This window comes from Hesperophylax consimilis, chromosome 12 (genome assembly GCF_061612785.1).
Source record: "Hesperophylax consimilis isolate HC1 chromosome 12, BYU_Hcon_1.0, whole genome shotgun sequence".
NCBI lineage: Eukaryota > Metazoa > Arthropoda > Insecta > Trichoptera > Limnephilidae > Hesperophylax > Hesperophylax consimilis.
The window spans coordinates 17,921,633-17,943,733 of NC_142847.1; the positions used below are offsets into that span (position 1 = coordinate 17,921,633).

General features: G+C 34.7%; 2 protein-coding genes across 2 annotated transcripts; one reads left to right on the forward strand and one right to left on the reverse strand.

Moving 5' to 3' along the window:
• Nucleotides 1–1,700: 1,700 nt before the first annotated feature.
• On the reverse strand, nt 1,701–5,858 carry PIG-Q (phosphatidylinositol glycan anchor biosynthesis class Q). The gene is made up of 7 exons (XM_089637756.1): nt 5,022–5,858; nt 4,812–4,937; nt 3,448–3,583; nt 2,731–2,875; nt 2,376–2,568; nt 2,171–2,285; nt 1,701–1,938 (listed from the first exon to the last, which is right to left on the reverse strand). The coding sequence occupies exons 1-7, from the start codon at nt 5,817–5,819 to the stop codon at nt 1,742–1,744; spliced, it is 1,710 nt and encodes a 569-aa protein (XP_089493882.1). The 5' UTR covers nt 5,820–5,858; the 3' UTR covers nt 1,701–1,741.
• Nucleotides 5,859–6,273: 415 nt separating this feature from the next.
• LOC149419259 (tetratricopeptide repeat protein 39C-like) lies at nt 6,274–19,273 on the forward strand. The gene is made up of 10 exons (XM_089637757.1): nt 6,274–6,667; nt 6,808–7,129; nt 8,533–9,106; nt 10,984–11,190; nt 11,647–11,812; nt 12,303–12,378; nt 13,873–14,081; nt 14,857–15,034; nt 17,009–17,292; nt 18,803–19,273. The coding sequence occupies exons 1-10, from the start codon at nt 6,521–6,523 to the stop codon at nt 18,935–18,937; spliced, it is 2,298 nt and encodes a 765-aa protein (XP_089493883.1). The 5' UTR covers nt 6,274–6,520; the 3' UTR covers nt 18,938–19,273.
• Nucleotides 19,274–22,101: the final 2,828 nt, after the last annotated feature.

Consider the following 22,101-nt stretch of genomic DNA (forward strand, 5'->3'; position numbering starts at 1 on the left):
TGTTGAATTAAAGTAACAGATATTTATTTCGAACTAAACAAAACACAAATAAAAATCAAAGGTGGTCACCATGTTTCCGCAGCAATCCTAGGCAAAATTCGAGCTCTTTTGCAGTAAAATAGTAATATCTTCTTTTTCTAAAGTAAAACTTAGGAAATATTATACCATTTCAAAAACTACGCTAATATTTATTTTTGAATAACTTGCCAGATTAGTATGAAACATTGTTTTTAGATGTATGAGTCAAAGTTAACTAATTAATAACCAGAGATGTGCAAAATGGGTATCCAAAACCATTTGAAATGCAAAATGGAAATGGGTCACAACATTTCCATTTGAAAATGCAAAATGCAAAATGGTTTTTAGAAAAGCATTTCAAATGCAAAATACCTATTTTCAAAATGCATTGAAAATGCAAAATGGTTTCTGAGGTCAAACAATCAAAATGATTATAGAGTTTTTAAACAATTTTGTCATTTAATAATGGACATCGATGTAGAACAAACATATTACATGATGGTAAATCCAAAAACACCACGACTACAGATTATGAAACTACAAAAAATTTGCGCAGGACTAATGTTGCCAACGTAAAAACATAGAAACTGCTATCTAACATTTAATATTACAGCGTCATGACCCCATGTTCAGTATTTGAATCAGTATTTTTTGTAATGGTATCACTCAATTGCCAGGGCTCCTACCAGGGAGCAACTTGACAAATGTAAATTATCTTTCATAGCGAGGTTGAGGACCGACTGATATTTGGGGCTTATGAAAAAAAGATGAGTGGAGATAGTAGGAAGAATGTTGCAAAAAAGCATTTAAAAGGGAAAATGCATTGAGAAAAGCATTTAAAATGCAAAATGCAAAATGGTTTTTAGAAAAGCATTTAACATGCAAAATGGAAAATACCCATTTTGCATTTCCATTTGAAATGGATTTATTTGAAATAAAGCACATCTCTGTTAATAGGTAACTCATAAAATGTATTTTCTCCAAAGATTATAGGCACTGTTAGTTTTATTTTGGACTTCAATAAATAACAGGACGATTCATGGTTGCGTAATAAAAATTACGGAATTTAGAATATGGAATTTTGTAACTGTGGCACTCGAAAAAACTGATCAAAGGTGTGGTTTTTACGAAATTCATAAAAGTGCCAATATCTTGAAAGGGACAAAGGACTAAGCACATTTTACTAAAGTCATATTATGATATTTTGATCCGCTGCGAGTTGGCCTGTCAGCCCTTCAAGGGAGACGTTGACTTCTGAGACACCATGTACACTATAGTATAATGTATACAGGGTGTTAACCAGTGATTCCTGACATTATTTGGAGTAAAAAATGTAAATGAAATTTTGGTCTCCGGTGATTTTTTTTTTCAATTTTTATTTTCAAAAACAATTTTTTTTAAATCTTCCAAATGTCGTCACTGGTCACTCAGCCAGGTAACTGCCCAACCCTTACATCGACCCTATTTTCTATGTTTTTTGTTGAAAAACAAAACAAAAAAATCAAAAATGTCGCAGTAGACTAAAATTTCCTTATTTTTTTTTTACTCCAAATAATATCAGGAATCACTGGTTAAAGTAAATCAAGTACGCCCCTTAACACCCTATAGTAACTTACTGATCCATAATTTATTATTTTATTAATAGAAAAAGGTATTTTTGTGATAAAAAAATAGCCATGTCAAAGTTGTTTATTAATAAATTATTTAATAAAAGACAAATAAACTACACTGGGTAGAGCAGTTTCCCTCTTATCAGGCTGGATATTATTTCTCCCCATTCAACTGCTACAGGTTTAGAAAATGGAGGAGGGCGGTATTTTCCAATAAGTCGGAATATAGAAGCAGTCTGAAGATGAACCCGCAGTAATGTCGGCTTATTCTGTGCTTCCCTTGAGGGGATTAAGGATATTTTTATTTCACCTGAAAGATTAACAACATAATATTATTTATTAAGTATAATATGGTAAAAAGTGTGAAAACTTCGAAGGTGACCTGTTTAAAATCATTTTACATCTCCAAAGGTAGGAATTTGTCCCACCCTAGACCAGGGATGTTTAATTATAAGAAGGGGAAGAAATAAAAGAAAAACAACGGAGAGTAATTTGATATCATTATTATAAATATGTAGTGAAAAGTAAAGAATATAATTTACCCGCTATTCTTTTAGATTTAAACAGCCATAGTACAATTAAATACAATGGAAATGATTGTATAATGTAACGGAGCCATGTAAGAAATCCTCCCATCATAACCAAAATGACTCTGAACTGAAAAAACAGTATTGTCATAAAAACTCAATATTATAAAAATATACATAGTTTATATTTCAATATGCACTGGGGTTAAAGTAGACTCACTGTTGTAAAAACCACATAATAGAGGGCCGTGGTAGGCAACAGAAACAGTAAAATCGTGAAGGCTAGAGTTCCAATAAACAGCTGATGATGGTCATACTGACAAGAATCCACCCCTCCACGTAAGGGATTGTGTTTCCTACCCAGAAACAGTCTCCACAATGCTATCAGTCCACTTATCTGTATACTATATAGCCTAAAAATAAAATAAATATATCACTTAAAATAATTTTTACCATGGATAAATGTTCTGAAAAAAGTACCTACTTTCTAGGTACTTACTTCTTTAATATGCTTAAATATAAAAGAAATGCTCTTCTATAAAATAAAATCACATTATTAAGTTTTAAAATTATACCTGGCTGCGTATGTGTAGATACAGTAAATATGGAAACTCGCTAATGATAGCATATCTGCTAAAATGGCCGCTTGAAAAGATATTCCCAACATTCCTACGTACTGAAATATCTGGAGCACCATTTCAACAATATTCTTCGTTATTACTGCAAAAACATAAAATACAGATACATAGTTAAGTATTTCTTAGGATAGTAAATTTAAATCATGGGTACATGACTGTTATATAGATGCAAAATACATTCTAAAATAAGACTGCAAGTTTTTGCGTAGCTCTATCGATATGTTCCCAACTGCATTGTGCTTGCCCTTCTAAACCTAATCTAAACCAAGAGCGCTCTTAATATTTTTCATATTCTCCCATTTGGGTAATCCTCACTTACGCTCTAGCTGTACTGTAAAATCTCTTGCCAGCAAGAAATTGCCGCACTCAAGTATTTGGTTGATTTGATCGTGCCACTTCTTCTACCTTGCACATTCGCATTGTACATTCTCCTTACACTCCTTTCTTCGTTTCCTCCCCTCTACATGCCTAAAGCAACTAAGCATCCCTTTCTTAATCTTACTCAGCTTACTTATGCTTATATCAGCCTTGCACTCTTTGATTATATAGACATTTTTCATAGGGTCATACATGGTTTTACCACACATTCGCCTAAAGGATCTCATTTCTATAGCAAAACTTAATAAAGGTGCATTTATAAACATGTTGTATTACCTAAAAACATCCACCAGAGCTCAATGTGATACAAGAAGAACTTCCCCAACATGTTATTGAAGGCATGATTCAATTTTAGACCGGCTGGGGAGCCCATCAACCATTTTAGCAAAGCGCGTAAATTGTCCACAATCAACTGAAAATATAAGTAAGCAACTAATTATTAAAATAAACATCAATATTGCACTACAAAATAGAAATTCAAACAATATTATGACTTCCTAAGCTTAGGGAGCGAGGCGAACCCATCGCTCAGCGTGTGGAAACTCGGCCTGCAAGCCGAGCCAAGGTGTTAGCTACTATGCCCAGGCTGAATGATACTGGGGAACAGTGTCATGAATGGTGCCTCCGAGATATAGGGTCGCATCTCGGCGTATTTAGACTCTACCCCAGTACTCTCTGTTGGGGTGGATCTTATATTTCCCTAGATTCTTCTCTCCTGGGACCAAAAAATCGACAGTTCAAACAAAAAAAATAGGGGCCTTTGGGGGAGCTAATGGGAGTTGAGAGGAGAGCTTAGGCCACCTCGGTGGACTCTTCCTTCGTGGGACCTTCAGGGAACCCAAACAAAGGGGGACTTCCGATGGGAATACCTTTACCGCTACAGAATCCTCCAGGGGATCAATGCGAGGGAAAAAAGTGACACTCACTGGACCTGGAAATATACTGAAAGGAGTGAAGTGAAATGGGAGATGGCACAATTGCTCACGAGAACTATCTGTATACTGTCTCCGCTTTAATAAATAATGTCTTTCTTGAAATAAGGGTATATAGGGGGGAATTGCAATTATGTATTACTTTTATGTACTATACAGGGTGTATCGGCACTAACCCGACAAACTTTAACCAGCTATTCCTTAGCACATTTGGAGTAAAAAATGTTATGGGCACTTTGCTGTCCGGTAGCATTTTTTTTTCAATTAAAAACAAAATTTTTTTAAATTTCCACACTACATCACTGTCATTGGCATGCGTTTCGTGTTCAACAGCTGTTATAAGCAAGTATGTCAAAAAGCGTCTTCGCTCTTTCGCACACACTAAATAATAATAGTTAAAAATGAGACGAATGGTGCCGTGCTATTTCGTTGTGACTGTAAACGTGCGCCAATATAGGTACACACGTGCATTATTCAACGGAATTCGAATAAAATATTTGCCAGATGGGTTTTCAAACTTTGTCAAAGGATAAAACAGTGGTGACATGTGGTGAAAATATGAATAATAAATTTTTTATTAAAAAAAAACGTTACCGGACAGCAAAGTGCACATAAGATTTTTTACTCCAAATATGCTAAGGAATAGCTGGTTAAAGTTTGTCGGGTACGTGCCGATACACCCTGTATAATTTACAATAGAATGTATACCTCTATAATATCAAAAAGCTCATTCACAGGGTTAAGAGTCCATTGATTTATGCAGTGTAGTACAATCAGCCCTCCTAAAAGGTCAAGCAGCATGGACGTCAACAAGTTTCCGGTCTTAACGGATATCTGAAACAAAAAGGTTGTTACAATTATGAAAGTTTCATCATAATTTTTATGGCAACAAATTAAAATCATAATTTAGAATGCTACCTTTCTTTCTTTCCATATGCAGTACCAAATCCAATTGATAGAGTTTGTAAAACTGCTAAACTGAACGCACAAATTTGAGTAAGAACAGAAGGATTCAAAAATATTTGAAACAATATGGAATGCTTTGAATTTCTTCACATAATTCAGAGAGTCACTATCATTTATTTTGTTCTGTTCAGGACAAATGCAGTTATCATGTTTGATGATATTTTTTAGCAGGGCAAACTGGTTGCTGTTCGTTGATTCATTCTTGATGGTCGTAGATTGCTCGGGTTGATTATTAAAAAACGCTTCTGATTTTAATATTGAAGCGTAATCGTAAAACATGACAACACTACTCCTTACCATCATAGGTAGATCTACAATTTGACCATTTAATTTTAGATTCTTCAAAGTGACTTTCTCATTTTCCATCTCCAATAAGACATAGTTGGAACTCATCGATTCACGAGAAAGGTTATTTTTCTTGCAAATATCGCCATCTAAGATACCACCCTGGTTCAGTTCCGTCCATTCGCTGCAACAACCTCGTGGTAATTTTGCATTGATATTTTCGTTATATTTATCGTAAATATACAAACCCAAAATATTGTCAAAACTTTTCGAAACAAAACCTTTGATTCGGGTATGCTTGTCTAGGTTCCAGAATTCTGGGATGAAAATGTTAACATCCAGTGGATGCATTTTTGTCACCATGGCCAAAAGAATATGCACAAATGATAACAATTGATAAGTAGGATTTCTAGATGGTCTTTTTTTATTATCGACTCTGTTGTCTGTACCACTATTTACTTTCATCTATCTTTCATCCGTCAAACCATAAACGTCAAACTGACAGTTAACTTGTTTATGTTTTGTGAAGAGGGCGTTGAATATTAAAATATGGCGAACGTCAAAAACCGAGTTCTTACCCACAAATAATGATAAAAATATTTTTAAATTTATGGCGTCTATTCAAATAAACAGAATTTTAAATATAATTTAATTATTATGTAGGTAGATTAAACTGGTTTCAATTTCATTAAGATTAATCGATTATTGTTTATAAATAAAGCGTTGAGTGTGCGTCGTAGGTAGTCGTAGGTACGCGTGTTCCGTATCTTTTTTTTATTTCTCACCCCCTCACACTCCCTTCTCGATGACGTCTGATATCACTGATATTATCGATTGACGTCACATGTTTTGAAATGCCGACTCTTCAACCCCTAACGCAATGTTTGCCGCATATAAATCGATAAGTGTACGGAAAAGGTCTGCTTCACGCCGTAATGCATTTATACGCTATTAGTGGTTATAAAATATTAAAATATCACAATGAAAAATAAACGGACTTTTTCTTAGCATGTAGTATTGCGCTGTTAAATTATTGTGTTCCTTCGCTTTCCATTTCGTGCTAAAACGTCTTCTACTCCTTGCTTTGGGTTAATTTTGAAAATATTCCGTATTTCGTGCCTTGTTCCTACAAATATTTTATAAACGAAAATTCCTTTGAGATAATCATGAGTTCAAATGAGCCGGAATGGATGGAAGCGAGACGTGGAATAATATTATTACTAAATGATAAAAACAAGGAAGCTGAACATCTCTTCAACAACAGTCCTCCGAATATTCACATGACAGCCGGGATATGTTATGTTACGTTTATGGTAAGTCTTCAATACGGTGTAATAAAAATCATTTCATCCATTTTCAATAAAAATCATTTCATCCAACATTAATACAAAGGCATTGTTTTTCTAAGTAATTGCATTTTTTAACTAACCAACCAGTTTTTTATTTTTTTCAGAATGCCCTTATGTGTTTCGATGATTGTAAAGTAACCGATGCTATTGCTGATATTAAAAAAATTGAGGAACAGTGCATTACACAGATCGGGTGGATGAAGTCAATAAAGAATAAGTTTATCTCCCAATCTGATGACAAGAGCTTAGAGCAATCCTTAGAAGAGAGAATAGTACTGGCTGACTCTTTGGTCTGCCAATCCTTCCTTACGTTCCTGCGAAATGATTTTACTTCCTATATGAAAGGTGGGTGGACCCTAAGAAGAGCTTGGAAGATCTACCAACACACTTACGATCAGTTGCTATCATTGAATAAGAAGTATAATGGTAAGTTTACTTTGTCTTATTATCTCATCTTCTTTCCATTGTCCTATTGAGGTTGAAAACCCAATTTGCCGACAAGGCGCCTCCGGGTGTCCCTGTCGAGGGCTATTTCAGCGGCCTCCATCCATTACAGGTATAGCCTCTCCTCGCACAGCATCTGTAGTAACTTTCCCCAACTTTGCCTGGGGGGGCCCTCTGGGCGTCTTCCCCTTGGAACTGCCGCCAGAATTTTTCTGGCTTTCTTAATAAGTGCCTTAGCCACTTCAATTGCGACGTTCCATACTAATCCCATCTCGGCTCCTCGAACTTCTCATTTGATCCTATTTTGTAACTCCTACCACTACTCTTAATAATCTAATTTTGGCAGATTTGACCCTGGAACTGATATTGTGTTATTATTTAATTAAGTTTTGTGCCTTTTAATACTCAACAAGGTAGGATAATTGCCAACTTTAACCATTCTCCACAGGGCCGGCCCTGTGCAGGCACAATTGGAACAGTCCGCTCCGGGTGCCTTGCCAAGCTGCTGACAATACCTAAAACCTAATACAGGGCGTTTGAGGTTGTTACTTGTGCCAGGTGCCGTTTGGGTCAGGGCCGGCCCTAATTCTTTGTTAGTTCCTCCTCCGGTTTCAATCAAATGGACTCTTAGAAAATTAGTGTGATTATGACTTACGACCCAGAAAATTTGCGGGATTATGACTTATGACTCACAACAACACTGTCATAAGTCAAACTGGGATAATGCACTTTGAAGTCTTTTTATCTCTCATTGTTGTATGAATTCTGATAAACTGGTATATTGCACAGGTGTGTAGACTTCTGAACACAAGATAAAATTATTATTCATACTTTCATTTGTTTCACTTTTATTTTGACGACCTAGAGTTCAAAGTTCTTGGGTTCAAATACAGGAATGAAATAAAATTTACCCATTTAAATTATGTTTTTTATTTCATATAAAATAATTATATAGCATATTGCAGCACGTTCCTGAGTGGTGGATATTGTCGGCATCACCCTCTTGAAAAACCACCATTGCTTGAAATGGCTTTTAACTGTTGCCAGGTGCTCAAGCCCGGCCCGGAGCCAAACAGCGCCTTGCACTAGTAAAATCACAAGCGCTGTGTTAGGTGTTATGTATTATCAGTGCCTTGGTGCCTTGGCAAGTTGACGCCAAGTTGGAGCGGACTGCTCCAATTGCGCCTGCACAGGGCCTGACGGTACTTCCCAACCTTATTTACACTCCTTTCAGCCTCACAAGATAATGAAATTAGGGAAGCCATAGTCTCAAAGCCAGTGGGCAGTTGGGACAAAAATCACACCCGAGCGGAGGGGAGTCATAAATTTGGATTTTAGTCAGATCTATAAAAGTTAGTAGAATTGTAATGATTTTTTTTTTTCAGGTTCGCTTAATAATGGGGTAAAAACCAGTTCTGCCAGTTCTCCTACGACCATTTCATGTTCATCTTGGAGCATATCAGAGAGCGATCCCCCTCTTCAAAACAACAATTACACGACCGTCAACAATCAAACACTGAACAATCAAAAGCCAGACAATCTTGTCAAAGCATCAAATTTACCGAAAATACCCGACAACAAGAATCTGTACCATAACTTATACACTTGCTCTAGTAAAACATTTTCGGATTTTTCTAATACGGACTGCAAAGAACAAGATGGATTCAAAATGGAGAGTTATGAAGCAAGATATTTAGAAAATGATGATGAAGGAAGCGATATGGATCGTCCGAGAAACATGAGCTGTTCAACGTACAGTTTGTCCATCCAAACACCAAACGGTGTCCGTCCAAATTCTTTACGTACTTCACGTAACGGCAGTAGTGATATGCTGAGTAGAAGTTGCCGCAGCTCAATGAGAAAGTCAGTTTCTCTATTTTCTTCCATCAACAATTTTAGTTCTGCAATTTATGAGAGTGCAACATCTCTTATTGGCCTTAAAAAAGAAAACGATGAAGAGTAAGTTGATTTTTTTCATATTTTATACTTGTCACCTGTGAAAAACGACGGGATGTAAATTGAGTTGCATAAGTTCCACTTTTAAAAATGACTTGCAAAGTAAGCAACACTAAAATATATTATAGGTAGGTACAGGCAAATCATTTTGAAGACCGCACTTTTGAATATATTTGTTCCCACACAATAGACAGAGTACCGATTCTACTGTACTAAGTGATTCTACTGTACTTACTCAATTGTTTGTGTGGATTTGAAAAGATTTTGTTTTAATTTGATATTTTCCTCAACACATCCAATGTTCCAATTTTTTAAAGTTCGAGCTCGTACCACTCTACTAAGGACGTGTTGTTTCGGAGAATTTGAACAATTCATCAAATTTCAACGTTCATTTTCAAGTTCTATGAAAGATTTTTTAGAGTTCTGTATTTATTTCAGTTCTGTCAAGCAACTGGCTTATAATGATACAATAACAGAACTTGAATAAGATAATGAAAATTAATGTTCTCCTAAAAAACCCGTCCTTGTCAATGGATTGTCAAGTTCTTGAATTTTTTGGTGATTTTTGTCAGATTGGACGGGTTGTTTCACAGAATTTGAACAATTCATCAAATTTCAGAGTTTATTTTTAAGTTCTGTGAAGGTTCTATTCAAGTTCTGTTATTATATCGTTACTTACGTTGTTTTTACAAAACTGAAATAATGGCAGAACTTGAATAGAACCTTCACAGAACTTGAAAATCAACTTTGAAATTTGAAAATTTCATCAAATTTAAGATAATATTCAAGTACTGTGAAACACCCGGCCCATGATGAAATAATAACAGAACTTGAATTTTAACGTTGAAATTTGAAGAATTGATGAATTTCTGTAAAACAACCTGTCTAAGGACGGGTTGTTTCGGAGAATTTGAACAATTCATCAAATTTCAACGTTCATTTTCAAGTTCTTTGAAAGATTTTTTCAAGTTCTGTTTTTATTTCAGTTTTGTCAAGCAACTAGCCTACAATGATATAATAACAGAACTTGAATAGGACTTTCACAGAACCTGAAAATGAACGTTGAAATTTGATGAATTGTTCAAATTCTCCGAAACAACCCGTCCTAAGTGATGTTTTCTATTGACATTGACGTGACTTAAATCGTGGACTTCATAAATACCTTGTTCAGTCTTTGACCTGGCATTATCTTCCTAACATATTTTCTTGTCCTATTGTTATTACTTTATCCGCTTGCAACCGGCAAAAAATTTCCTAACTGTGATGGGCCACACTAGTTAAGCTCTTAGTTGTGATCCCGTTGGGCTGCGAAACTTACTGGTCGAAACACGTGCGCGTGAAAGTACCCTTCATAAGCAGCTCCCGAACGTTTCATCGACCCGGTTCCGTTCCTATAAACAGATTTTCAAATGCAAACTCACGCTCGTATGAAGCCGTTTATAATGGATTATTCATGCTTATGTACTATCCTTTTTTTATTTCTAGTTTTTTCTCATTACCAACAAAAAATAAATAAATTTCTCTTCAGTCAATGTCCTCAGCTATATCTAGTCGTTCATTTATAATACATGTAATTAACTAACTAACCATCCTGCCAAACAACTCGCTCTTGGCACAGACTCTTAGCTTCATTCACATTTATACATTATCAAATCGTACATCGTTTAAAGATGATTATGTGATCAATGGGTAACCGGATAAAACAGAACAAAACAGAACATGATAAAATAATAGGTTAGGTTAATTTAAATGATATTTGGTTAGGTTAGGTTTGTTGTTTGTTTATTATGTTTTTTCCCTTTTCTTCAATGTTCTGTTTTATCATGGTTTATCTATTATATTTTTGTGAAAGCAAATTAAAAATGGTTGTTTCTTTCCAGCTGGAACAACATAGAGCCAGACGCGGTCCTCCGTCTGATGTCTGCCGTGTGTTTTGGCTATGGGGTGTTCAAATTGTGCGTTTCCCTCGCCCCGCCCAGCATCCTGCGATGGGCCAACATGCTAGGCTTCGAGGGGGACCAGGCCTCGGCCATTGAGAGCCTGAACTATTCCAGGAGGGGAACCGACATGCGGGCTCCTCTGGCTTCGTAAGTGATTTTATTTAATAATATGTGGCAGTGAGCCATGAAAATAGAAGACAAAGGATTAAAGTAGAATGAATTCTATAGAAATGAAGTCCCTGAGGCCTATGTCTCGTAAAACCAAGTGTGATCACGTTAAATGAACCGGAATGGATTATCTGCGGTCAGAAGGAAGGTGCGCATCGTTTCATATTACTTCAGACTGATTCGTGAATGATTTGAAAACTCAGCTTACATGGAGAGCATTCATTTCTATTATATTATATCCATCACCGACAGCACAAACTGTTTTGTCTCCCAGCAGGACCAACTTACCAATAGTCATGCCGGTGGGGAGGGCGGTCTTGCTATCAAACAGAATCAATTTGAATATCGACGTATTTGGCATCAATGAAGCAATCTTTATTTAAAAGGCATACTTTGTTAGTTTGATTGTGTTACTAACGTTTTGGTTGTTTTCAGGTTAGCGCTTTTGTGGTACCATACAATAGTTCGTCCTTTTTTCAACTTGGACGGGGTTATTGTGGCATCAGGAGTCGAAGCGGCCACCAAAATTCTCGAAGAAGAAGTAGAATTTCAGAATTCTGCATTATTTTTGTTCTTTAAGGGAAGGGTCGAAAGAATTAAGGTAAGGACCTACCTAGAATTCCAATAATCAATTACATAGTTATAATACATATTCAGAAAAAAAATTATAACATTATTATCGAAGAAAGCAATACATACAAATGAAAAAAGTTCTTTGTTTAAAACCACTTTATTTGATTTATACACGTCGACCGGTTTCGGTTAATCTCAACCTTCATCAGGACAATAAACATATAAACTAAATTACAGTACAGACGAAGATTGTAAGGTAAACAAAAAGAAAGCATAGAAGAGAGGGAGAGAGCATCAGCTACAGGCCAAATAATAATATTTGTTTATTTCAGCTGAAAGCGTACATCTAAATAAATAAATAAATTATATAATATTAAGTTGAAAATAAAACATATTTATGTAGCACTTGTACTACGGTGGTTTGAGGGAAATTAACTAAAATAAAGAACTTTTTTCATTTATGAAACATTATTATTTCTGTACTCAGATATAAATTTTGCATGTATAATAATTAACAGCCCAACATCTCCGGTGCCATAGAAGCCTATCAACTGTCAGTTTCAAATGCAACCCTGCCAGATGTTAAACTATTAGGTAAGTTCTTAAGTATATTATGTACAGGTTATACCTTAATGTACAGGTAAATCGTAGAAAGAACATTGTCAAATTGAACTGCGAGTCTAAATTTAAACAGTATTGATAAACATCGCCACACACCCAGTATCTTTGGGCATTTGCAGGTTAACGGGAGACAGTGGCTGTGTGTGTTCCAAACTTGTTTGAAAAACTTTTGTGATTTTGTGATTGGTGTGCATAAATATATCCAAACATATCCACTATACTTGAAGGTAAAAATTTTACATACGATACGAAGGGGTTCACTAGGGTATCCCAATAAAAGCGACCGTGACTCTATTCTTATCGCCCTTTCCAATAACACTCAGATATCAGTTCAACCGTTTTAACTGGACATCGCCCATCTTCCGCCAGCAGTCAATCATTAAATAAAGATAGTACGTACGGTTCAGTAAAACGCACCTTTTACGACCACTTCGTCAGAATTTGATAATGTTATTTAATGTCTTAACAATAGTAACGGAATATGTTTTTTTAAATGTGGATCCATTTCCGAAAACTTTTTTTAGAATTACCTAAACTGTATAGAGTATCTATGTGATGTAAAAATTTATTTTTGTACTAATAACTTGTTAACTTTATATATATGTACATGTATGTTTTTAAATAAATAAATAGAAAAAACAACTAGTGCTATTAAGGTATACAATTAACCGTAATATAACTTCTGTTTTGCTTTTTTTCCTCTCAGCTTAACTGCTCATTAAGTGCCTTTCCTTTTCATTACTCATATATAATATTATGAAGTTTAAATCATATTCTACATTTGTACAATGTATCTGTACTCTTGTACTACAGTGTGTCTACAGAACATTTTGATACGTAACTTACCTCAAATTACTACATTGTGTCTATATAATATTATGATAAACATGTCAACACAACTTCTAACCTAATAATGTAAAATACTGCCACCATGGGTGGAACTACGGTGGAGACTCCCAAGGAGGATATTGTATTTCCACCTATGAGGGCAGAATAACACCCATGCGAACACCTCGGCACAGGTTCTCCTAATGAGGTGTTCACAGAACATTACTACCTAAGCTTCAATCATGTATATGTATATAGTTGCATATCACATTTCATTCTACTACCCCGTTTTATATATGGAACATCTATCTATCTGTATTACTTGCACCCAATGTCAATATGTATACCTATAAACTGTATGTAAAAGTGAATAGATAAATAAATAAATATTTACACACTTGCGAGCCGAAGCGCAAGCTGAACCACGAATCATGGCAAACGAACGAACCAACTGCAAGTGGTGATTTGCTCCGTTTGCAGTTGGTTCGTTCCTTTCCCATGATTCATGGTTCGGCTCGAGCTTCGGCTCGCAAGTGGATACACAACATTAGATATGGCACAAAACTTTTGTTTGGCTTTTAAGTGTATTAACTTGTATTTGAACTTTGAAATCTCCTGCTAATATGTATTTGTTTCCAGGATTGCATGAAGTTGGTTGGTGTCACTTATTGACGCTCAATCACCAGAAAGCGTTCAATTGCTTCCTCCAGCTCAGACACCAAAGCAAATGGTCTAGGAGTTTCTATGCCTACCTAACTACCATCAATGCTGGAGCTTATGGCAATCTTAAATCCGTGTCGACGGGGAAAAATGATATTAGGAACTTGCTGGAAAAATCACACAATAAGGTAAGACACACTTAAATAATTACATTACTGAAAATATATAAAGTTTTGACCATGGTCGTAAGGTACAAGGTGATGCAACGGTATCTGTTGTGTGGTTGAAAAGCAATAGGCCGGCCGCACTTTGGATACAAATTGTTATCGCACATATTCATACGATTCTTTTCGGGATTTAATTTCTTATCGGGCATGCATATTGATTGCATTTGTTTTGATTGAAACTAGTAACTTTTCAAATTTTTCCGATAACGTTTGTGTCAAATGAATAATCTGCATCATATGGAAAAATCTTTTCTGACTCATAGGCTTCTACGGCGTCCTTGCCGTTATAGAACCAATTGGGTGAACGAAATATACACTAGAAGAGATGAAATTGGTGAATTCTATCATGTTATGGCAGACTTAAATAATGACAAGATATTATACCGTAGGTTTTTGGTATTTGATGGTCGAGCAGGTGATAATTAGAATCACTTTAATCCCATAAAAATTTGTGGTCATGTACCTAATTAATCAATTTTTCGATATCCATTGTACGAAACTACAACATTTTCTAAACAAATCTGGATTGTATCGGATTTCACATCTATACATGTGCACACGCATGACTTAATCATACGCAGTGTACCAGCTTCAATACTACTTCAAGGGTTGGGAATACACATGCCCATTCATACATATACAAACTACTCAATTTTGTACAAAAATGCATCCTAAGTACAGCCAGCCTTAGATCAAATTATGAATGTTTTTGTAAATGGATTTTTTTGATTTTCAGGGTGCTCAGATAGAAAAATACATCAAACGTCGAATGGAAAAGCTTCCGGAGAAGGAAGATATGGATGCAGATTGGGTTAAGGATGCCGTACATTGGCAGCTGTACTGTTACGAGATGCTTTTTCTATGGAATACTTTTCCTAGCTGTGATTCTGAAGATTTGCTGATCATAATCCAAGGTACCCATCCAACACTACGTAATGTGTTTAAATCTACTATATTTTTATTTTTTCAACACTGTCATTGTAATTCTATGGTGTCAATGTCCCGTACTAATGGGAAAAAGGTTTTGATTATATGGAGAGCCAAGTTATAGAACCAGGAGATATGGCCAAACACTCAACAACAACTCTGCTGAACTTTATAAAAGAGACTGGGCTAGTGTTAAAGTAATAAGGTGAAACAAGGGGGATAGCACAATGGGCCTATGGCCTGATTGTTTACAAGCACAAGGCAGGCCATATCCATATCAAAAACAATAATATTTATTATAAGCATTAATTACTCGCCTAAAATATCCATACAAATTTTAAATATCTCCCGAGTAAACATAAATGCCGCCGATGGTAATTGAACCCGCACCTTCTGATTAAATTTTTTTTTAAAAGTACCTCAATCGACAATTACTGCTTATTACATTTTTTTCACCTTTACTCGGGAGCAGAGGCTCTATTCCTGAATCGAGGGCGCTCGTAATCGCCGTCGAAAGTACGTACGTTGGTCGTCGTTGCTATTCCCGAAATTGGTCGAAGGTACATACTTTGACGCCAAACGTCAAAAGTCATTCCACACAACATCTACTGGGTGCAACCAGTAGAAACAGGGCAGCGAGTGGTAAGTTGTTGGCGTTTCTATGGAATTGGCTGTCAAAATCTAGTCTATCTGTCAATTTTTGTTTTACCGCGCGGATTCCGCAAATGTAAAAGTGGGTGAAAATTTCCCACTTACTAAGTCTTTATCGGAGCTTACAAGCTTAATTAAGAGTTGCTTTTGGCAATTTGTAATATGTTCCGCAGCCATTTCTGTTTTGAATAACGAATAACTGTTGTCTGTTTGACAGTCACACCATAGAAATCCCAAAAACATCAGGAACATAGACAATATTCACAGGAGTGCCAATATAATCATCTCTTCTACCAACTTCGACCGTTCGACGCTCAAGAATACGTAAAATTGAAACATTCGAAAAAGTTAGTCGCGGCGACTAGTAGTTTTTCACTCGAAGACGGCGCATACGAAAACGATTGATCGTTTAACTCCAGAATCGCAGGCCAGAGATGTGCTTTATTTCAAATAAATCCATTTCAAATGGAAATGCAAAATGCTTTTCTAAAAACCATTTTGCATTTTTAATGCTTTTTTGCAACATTCTTCCTACCATCTCCACTCATCTTTTTTTCATAAGCCCCAAATATCAGTCGGTCCTCAACCTCGCTATGAGAGATAATTTACATTTGTCAAGTTGCTCCCTGGTAGGAGCCCTGGCAATTGAGTGATACCATTATAAAAAAATACTGATTCAAATAGGTCCTGAACATAGGGCCATGACGCTGTAATATTAAATGTTAGATAGCAGTTTCTATGTTTTTACGTTGGCAACATTAGTCCCGCGCAAATTTTTTGTGGTTTCATAATCTGTAGTCATGGTGTTTTTGGATTTACCATCATGTAATATGTTTGTTCTACATTTATGTCCATTATTAAATGACAAATGTTTAAAAATTGTTTAAAAATTCTGTAATTATTTTAATTGTTTGACCTGAGAAACCATTTTGCATTTTCAATGCATTTTGAAAATAGGTAATTTGCATTTTGCATTTGAAATGCTTTTCTAAAACCCATTTTGCATTTTCAAATGGAAAAGTTTTGACCCATTTCCATTTTGCATTTCAAATGGTTTTGGGTACCCATTTTGCACATCTCTGCTCTAGAGATATTTTCAATTTGTATGGATATTCAGGCGAGTAATTAATGCTTATAATAATTTGTTATCCTTTGTGCTATGCGTAAAAATCTCGTCTTATAAACATTAGTTAATCATTAAAAAATAACTACTCATTTTTACCACAATAATATATTATTGGAATGTATCAAGAAATTTTTGTTTTTTTCAGCAATACATAATTGATTAATTATTGGATTATATTTTTCAGCATGCAGTCCAATAAACGGTGAGGAATCTCTAGCCCACGAACCAATGTTGGGGATCAGTTGGCTGATTAAAGGGGCTGCATCTCTAGTGGTAGCCAATCGGCTGAACAAGTTGTCCATTGTGGACGATACGGATATTAATGCTGAAAACTCAACCGTGTTCCTTACAAATGCGGTTGAAGCCTTCAGAACGTGCCTAAACCTTAGATCAACTTGCACCGAAGATGTTCATATTTCTGCTTTCGCTCAATACGAGTTGGCTCTGCTGCTGTTAAGAGAAGAAGACGTAAGTTGAACAAATCTACATTTGTTTAATTGATGTAGCTAGACCGCAACCAAAAGAAGGTACGCAGACGCAGGTCTCTTGGTATGCACAGAAAGGGCGTGATTTATTAATAGTTCGCTAGTGTGTGTCTTGCCATGCCATATTCGCCTCCCACACTTTGCATCATTCCGGACGACCCCAGCGAATGGTTTTTTGTTTTGGTCCAACTATAGCTTTTTCCACAATAAGGAACTGCAGTCCATTTTAAAAATATAGATAATGACCTAAGAAAATCTTTCAGAACAATACCTACTTAGGATTAGTAGGGGTTGGATACTGTAGTATTCCAAAATTATTTCTTTTCATATTTCATATTAAATTATTTCTGTATTTTGAATTGATGAGATGGGTAAATATGGCGTATAATTGTGATTAAACTGTAAAATGAAGATCACTTGTAAAACTGTTTTTTTTACATTATAAATATGTGGTTCTTTCTCTTAATTTTCATTTCCTTTCAAGCGGGGTCGCAAAGACTACCTGAAAAGAAAGCGCTCCATTTAAAAGGGGAGATATACATTTAAAATTATTATATTAATTATAAGATGTGTTTTCAAACTAGTAGGAAAATGTCGTGGAACTTTTTTTAAAACTAGTTAAAATAATATCTAATTTTTTTTTTTTTTACAAAAATACGATTTCATAAAACATATATTATATCCATCTAACGTTAAAAATAATTGTAAATTAAAGCACATACCTGACGCTTCAATATCCATTTTGAAAACTTTCTGATTTTAAAATAGAATGAGCGTAGTTACCCCGTCAACGAATCGGCTAAGCAATATTTGCCTCGTGAAAAATAACTCAATTTTGAATGCATTTGCAGTGTACAGATTATTTGGGTTACGTTCACAAAATAAATTCTTACAGTTCCTATTGAACTGGTTTACAGAGAACGATTCAAAGGCATTTATAATTAATTAGCTTGAAGATAATGCCTTTATCCATTTTAGGTTCCGTAATTTCCTTTGGCCGTCCTCGTGTGCGGCACTGCATTTTGTATGGGAGTCAAGACATTTTTTGTTCTTAAGATTACCCGCTTTTAACATTGAAAAACACAAGGTAAAATGTTAGCATCTCATCACTAATTTTATTGTATTGAACCAAAGTGCAAAAATACATCTCTGGTTGCACCTGATAAACAATTCACCAGTAATTAAAAACCTGCATTAGAACATTTTCATCTGTTCTAATGCTAATGTGGATCAGTGTTGCCAATGCATATGTTTTAAAATGCTCACAAGAGATGAATAGATTTTCAAATATCCCACAAATTGTTTTACCTCCAAAATGAACAAAATTCTATTGAAATTAGCATTTATTTTTGTATCATGTTTTCTATTGAGAGTTTAGGACCTTTTCTGCTTGAGAGTTGTTGGCTATTTTATGTGTTTTTGTCTGTAGTCATAATTATGTGTAATTTTCTTAAATTATTTATTGTACTGACATGTGATGATATTTTCTACAGACCAGACCAGAAGGAAAGCTTCTACTCATCAGATCTCAATCGCAATATAAAGATTTTGACTTTGAACATCGCCTCAATGTCCGGATCAACTCAACACTGAAAAAGTTGGAAAAATTCGAATCGGACATTAAATGAATTTACCAATAAGGAAAGGTCTTCATTACAAAGACTAATTTATTTATATTAAATAATTTCATATTATTTGGTAGCCACCTCTGGGCTAGAGCCTCAAAATACCTGATAAACCTACAGGATTCTGTGTAAAGACAGGCAATCCATCTGATTGATAATCCTTTGCAGACTAATTGCCATCTTTAATGCACAGATGCAATGTAGGAGTATTTCAATGGAGCCTGCTCAAAGGAGCTAGCAACAGTGTTCCCCATGCTCCCGTTCATGTAAGCAAAACTCTACAGACGTGAGTAGAACATCCGTTCACAGTTGATGTTAGCTTCATGAGAATGGGTTGTTTCTCCAACTCGTTTTTTGTGGAACAAGTTACCGGAAACTGTTTTTCTCCCTTCATGTAATCCGGGCCTCCTCAAGATATACCATATTAATAAATCCCTTCCTTCAGCCCATCACAACACTGCCCAACCGGGTGACGATATAGTTCTCTTGACTTTATACAGTACAGACAGGGACGCTCTTGTAATGTGTAACATTAAAAATGATATATTAATCAGTAATACTTCTGCCCATTAGCAAATGTTTTTAGTTAAAAATGTATGCCGTAATTCTTTCGAGCTTAGAACTGGTATATTTATAGAAGAGTAAAAATATACAAGAATTGTACACATAGTTTGGGTGCATTGCAGAAAATCAAGTATAACATTGTCATCAATGGCAATTCAGTGCGTCAGCTGACAAGCATTACATGACAGTTGTGCTTTTCTGTTAATAAAAAATTGTAATTAATAAAAGAATGAAACAGTCCTAGAATCGTTGTTTAACGGGGAGCCATTTGATGATAATGCTATCTACATTTGAATTTTTGCAAAACAACCCAGCCTAAGACAACTTATTGAGAAATGAAGATCGCCTTATGTACAGGTCCAAGGTCACCCTTTAGAAGGGATGATAGATTAATTTAACTTATTATGGATCTATTGATCTGTGATTTATTTTCTAGACAATTTCCTCAGGTATTGGCTTTAGATATTTTATGCCAGCATTTAAAAAAGATAAAGCAATATTTTTTCTTTGAATTTTAGCCTTTATAGAATAACATATTATAGTTTTTACATAATTATATAAATACTCATAACTTACATTATTTATACAATGTTTTTATTGTAAATGTATATAAAAATTGATGTACTATCTATTGTTTTTTTGGTAAACTAATGTGACAAGATTTTTTATGCATAGCACAAAGGGTAACAATTATTTTATAAGCAATAATTATTAGCCTGAAACACTCATCCACATTGAAAAATCTCCTGATAAAAGATACATGACGCCAATGGGACTATATATCTATCTATTTTTCAATGTGGATGAGTGTTTCAGGCTAATAATTATTGCTTATAAAAAAATTGTTACCCTTTGTGCTATGCATAAAAAATCTTGTCTTAAACATTAGTTTACCAAAAAAAAAAAAAATTAATATTTGACAAGTTCTAGTACTTTCACCAAAAAATGTAGACAATTTGTCTCGACGCCATCTAGTGAGAGAGTTAGCACTTACAATGCCTTTCTCATATAAAAGTTGGTTGTTTCAGGTGAAAAAATGTAACAAGCAGTAATTGTTGAATGAAACACTAGTATATATTGAATTATTTCGCGGATAAGAGATAAGCCGCCATAGCTCAGTGGTTAGAGCTGTCGACCGGAAATCGAAAGGACACGGGTTCAAGTCCCGTTGGCGTCATGTATCTTTTATTAGGAGATTTTTCAATTTGGATGAGTGTTTCAGGCTAATAAATATTGCTTATAAAATAATTGATGTACTATCGACTGTGTTTTCAAAACCCTTCAAGCCACATTTTTGGAAATGTTACTTTTCAGTGGATTCATATAGAATACTCTTAAAACTACAACATGGTAAAGTAATTTTTGCAGAATAAGGCATTTTTAATAAGTGCTAAAAATTAAATTTATGCATTCAATTTTATTATTTCAAGAAAACCTTAAAAGAAATTATTGAACCCTCAAAACTGATATACATAGATTCGTATTATTTTACATCAAAATTATGAAAAACAAATAACTACGTTTGTATACGTCATAAACTTCATGATTTTTAATTAAGGTTAAACGCAACGCTCGTTGTATTCTACGTGTTCACAGATGGCGTTAATTAATTAATTTTGTTTAAATACGCTTTTGCAAGGTATTGCTTTACAGTATTAAGACAAATTATTTGTTTGCGCCCTCATATACGCAATATGAATATGAATAAATAGTTTTGTCCATATAAAAACTCAATTCTATCGAGAAAGGCATACAAATACAATATTGGATTGAATCATCGGTAGAATATTGTATTTGTGTACCTTTCTCGAAAGAATTAAGTCTTTAAACGAACAAAACTATTGATTCATATTCATATTGCGTATATACGGGCGCAAACTAATGATTTGTCTTAATATTGTAAAGCAATACCTTGCAAAAGCGTATTTAAACAAAATTAATTAATTAACGCCATCTGTGAACACGTAGAATACAACGAGCGTTGCGTTTAACCTTAAGGTTACGAATTTGTAAATATTAATTTCCATCGTCTCCTGTAAAATTGTTATTTTGTGGCTTGAAGAGTTATACCATACTATACCAAACTGCATTAATTATGTATATTCATTTTTGATTTTATTATAACCAGAGATGTTAAATTATTTACATTACATATAATTTGTATCTATGTATACAAACCTGTATGTTATACTACGTATTAGAGATGTTTATCTATCAATTATTATAAAAATATAGTTCTAAACCAAGACAATAGTTTTGAAATAACTTGTACAGCAAATAATTTTTTATCTAAGTATTTCTCAAATATCTATGTATACCCACACCATATTGTAATACCTACCTTATTATGTAGTGTAAAGCAATATAATTTGCTGCTAGTAGTATTTAAAAAAGCTTTATTAGATAACTTAAAATTTTCCAAAAAGAAAAAAAATATCCTGACACATCTGCCCTGATGATGGACACTGCAATGCTGTCCGAAACATTGGCTAAAGAAGGAGGTAGAGCAACACGGCACAATACCCCAAAAACAAATCACTATAATACTTTTGGCCGTGAAAATCTCAAATATCTAATACTCAAATACCTAAGAAAAAAAATTA

Bases quoted from the DNA above. Each gene is read 5' to 3' on its own strand.
- PIG-Q (XM_089637756.1), bottom strand. From the start codon at position 5,819: ATGAAAGTAAATAGTGGTACAGACAACAGAGTCGATAATAAAAAAAGA. The intron at 4,938-5,021 runs GTAGCATTCTAA...TTTTTGTTTCAG, and splicing joins GCATATGGAAAGAAAGAAAG to ATATCCGTTAAGACCGGAAA. The intron at 3,584-4,811 runs GTATACATTCTA...TTATATTTTCAG, and splicing joins AGCTTTTTGATATTATAGAG to TTGATTGTGGACAATTTACG.
- LOC149419259 (XM_089637757.1), top strand. From the start codon at position 6,521: ATGAGTTCAAATGAGCCGGAATGGATGGAAGCGAGACGTGGAATAATA. The intron at 14,082-14,856 runs GTAAGACACACT...TTTGATTTTCAG, and splicing joins TGGAAAAATCACACAATAAG to GGTGCTCAGATAGAAAAATA. The intron at 17,293-18,802 runs GTAAGTTGAACA...TATTTTCTACAG, and splicing joins TGCTGTTAAGAGAAGAAGAC to ACCAGACCAGAAGGAAAGCT.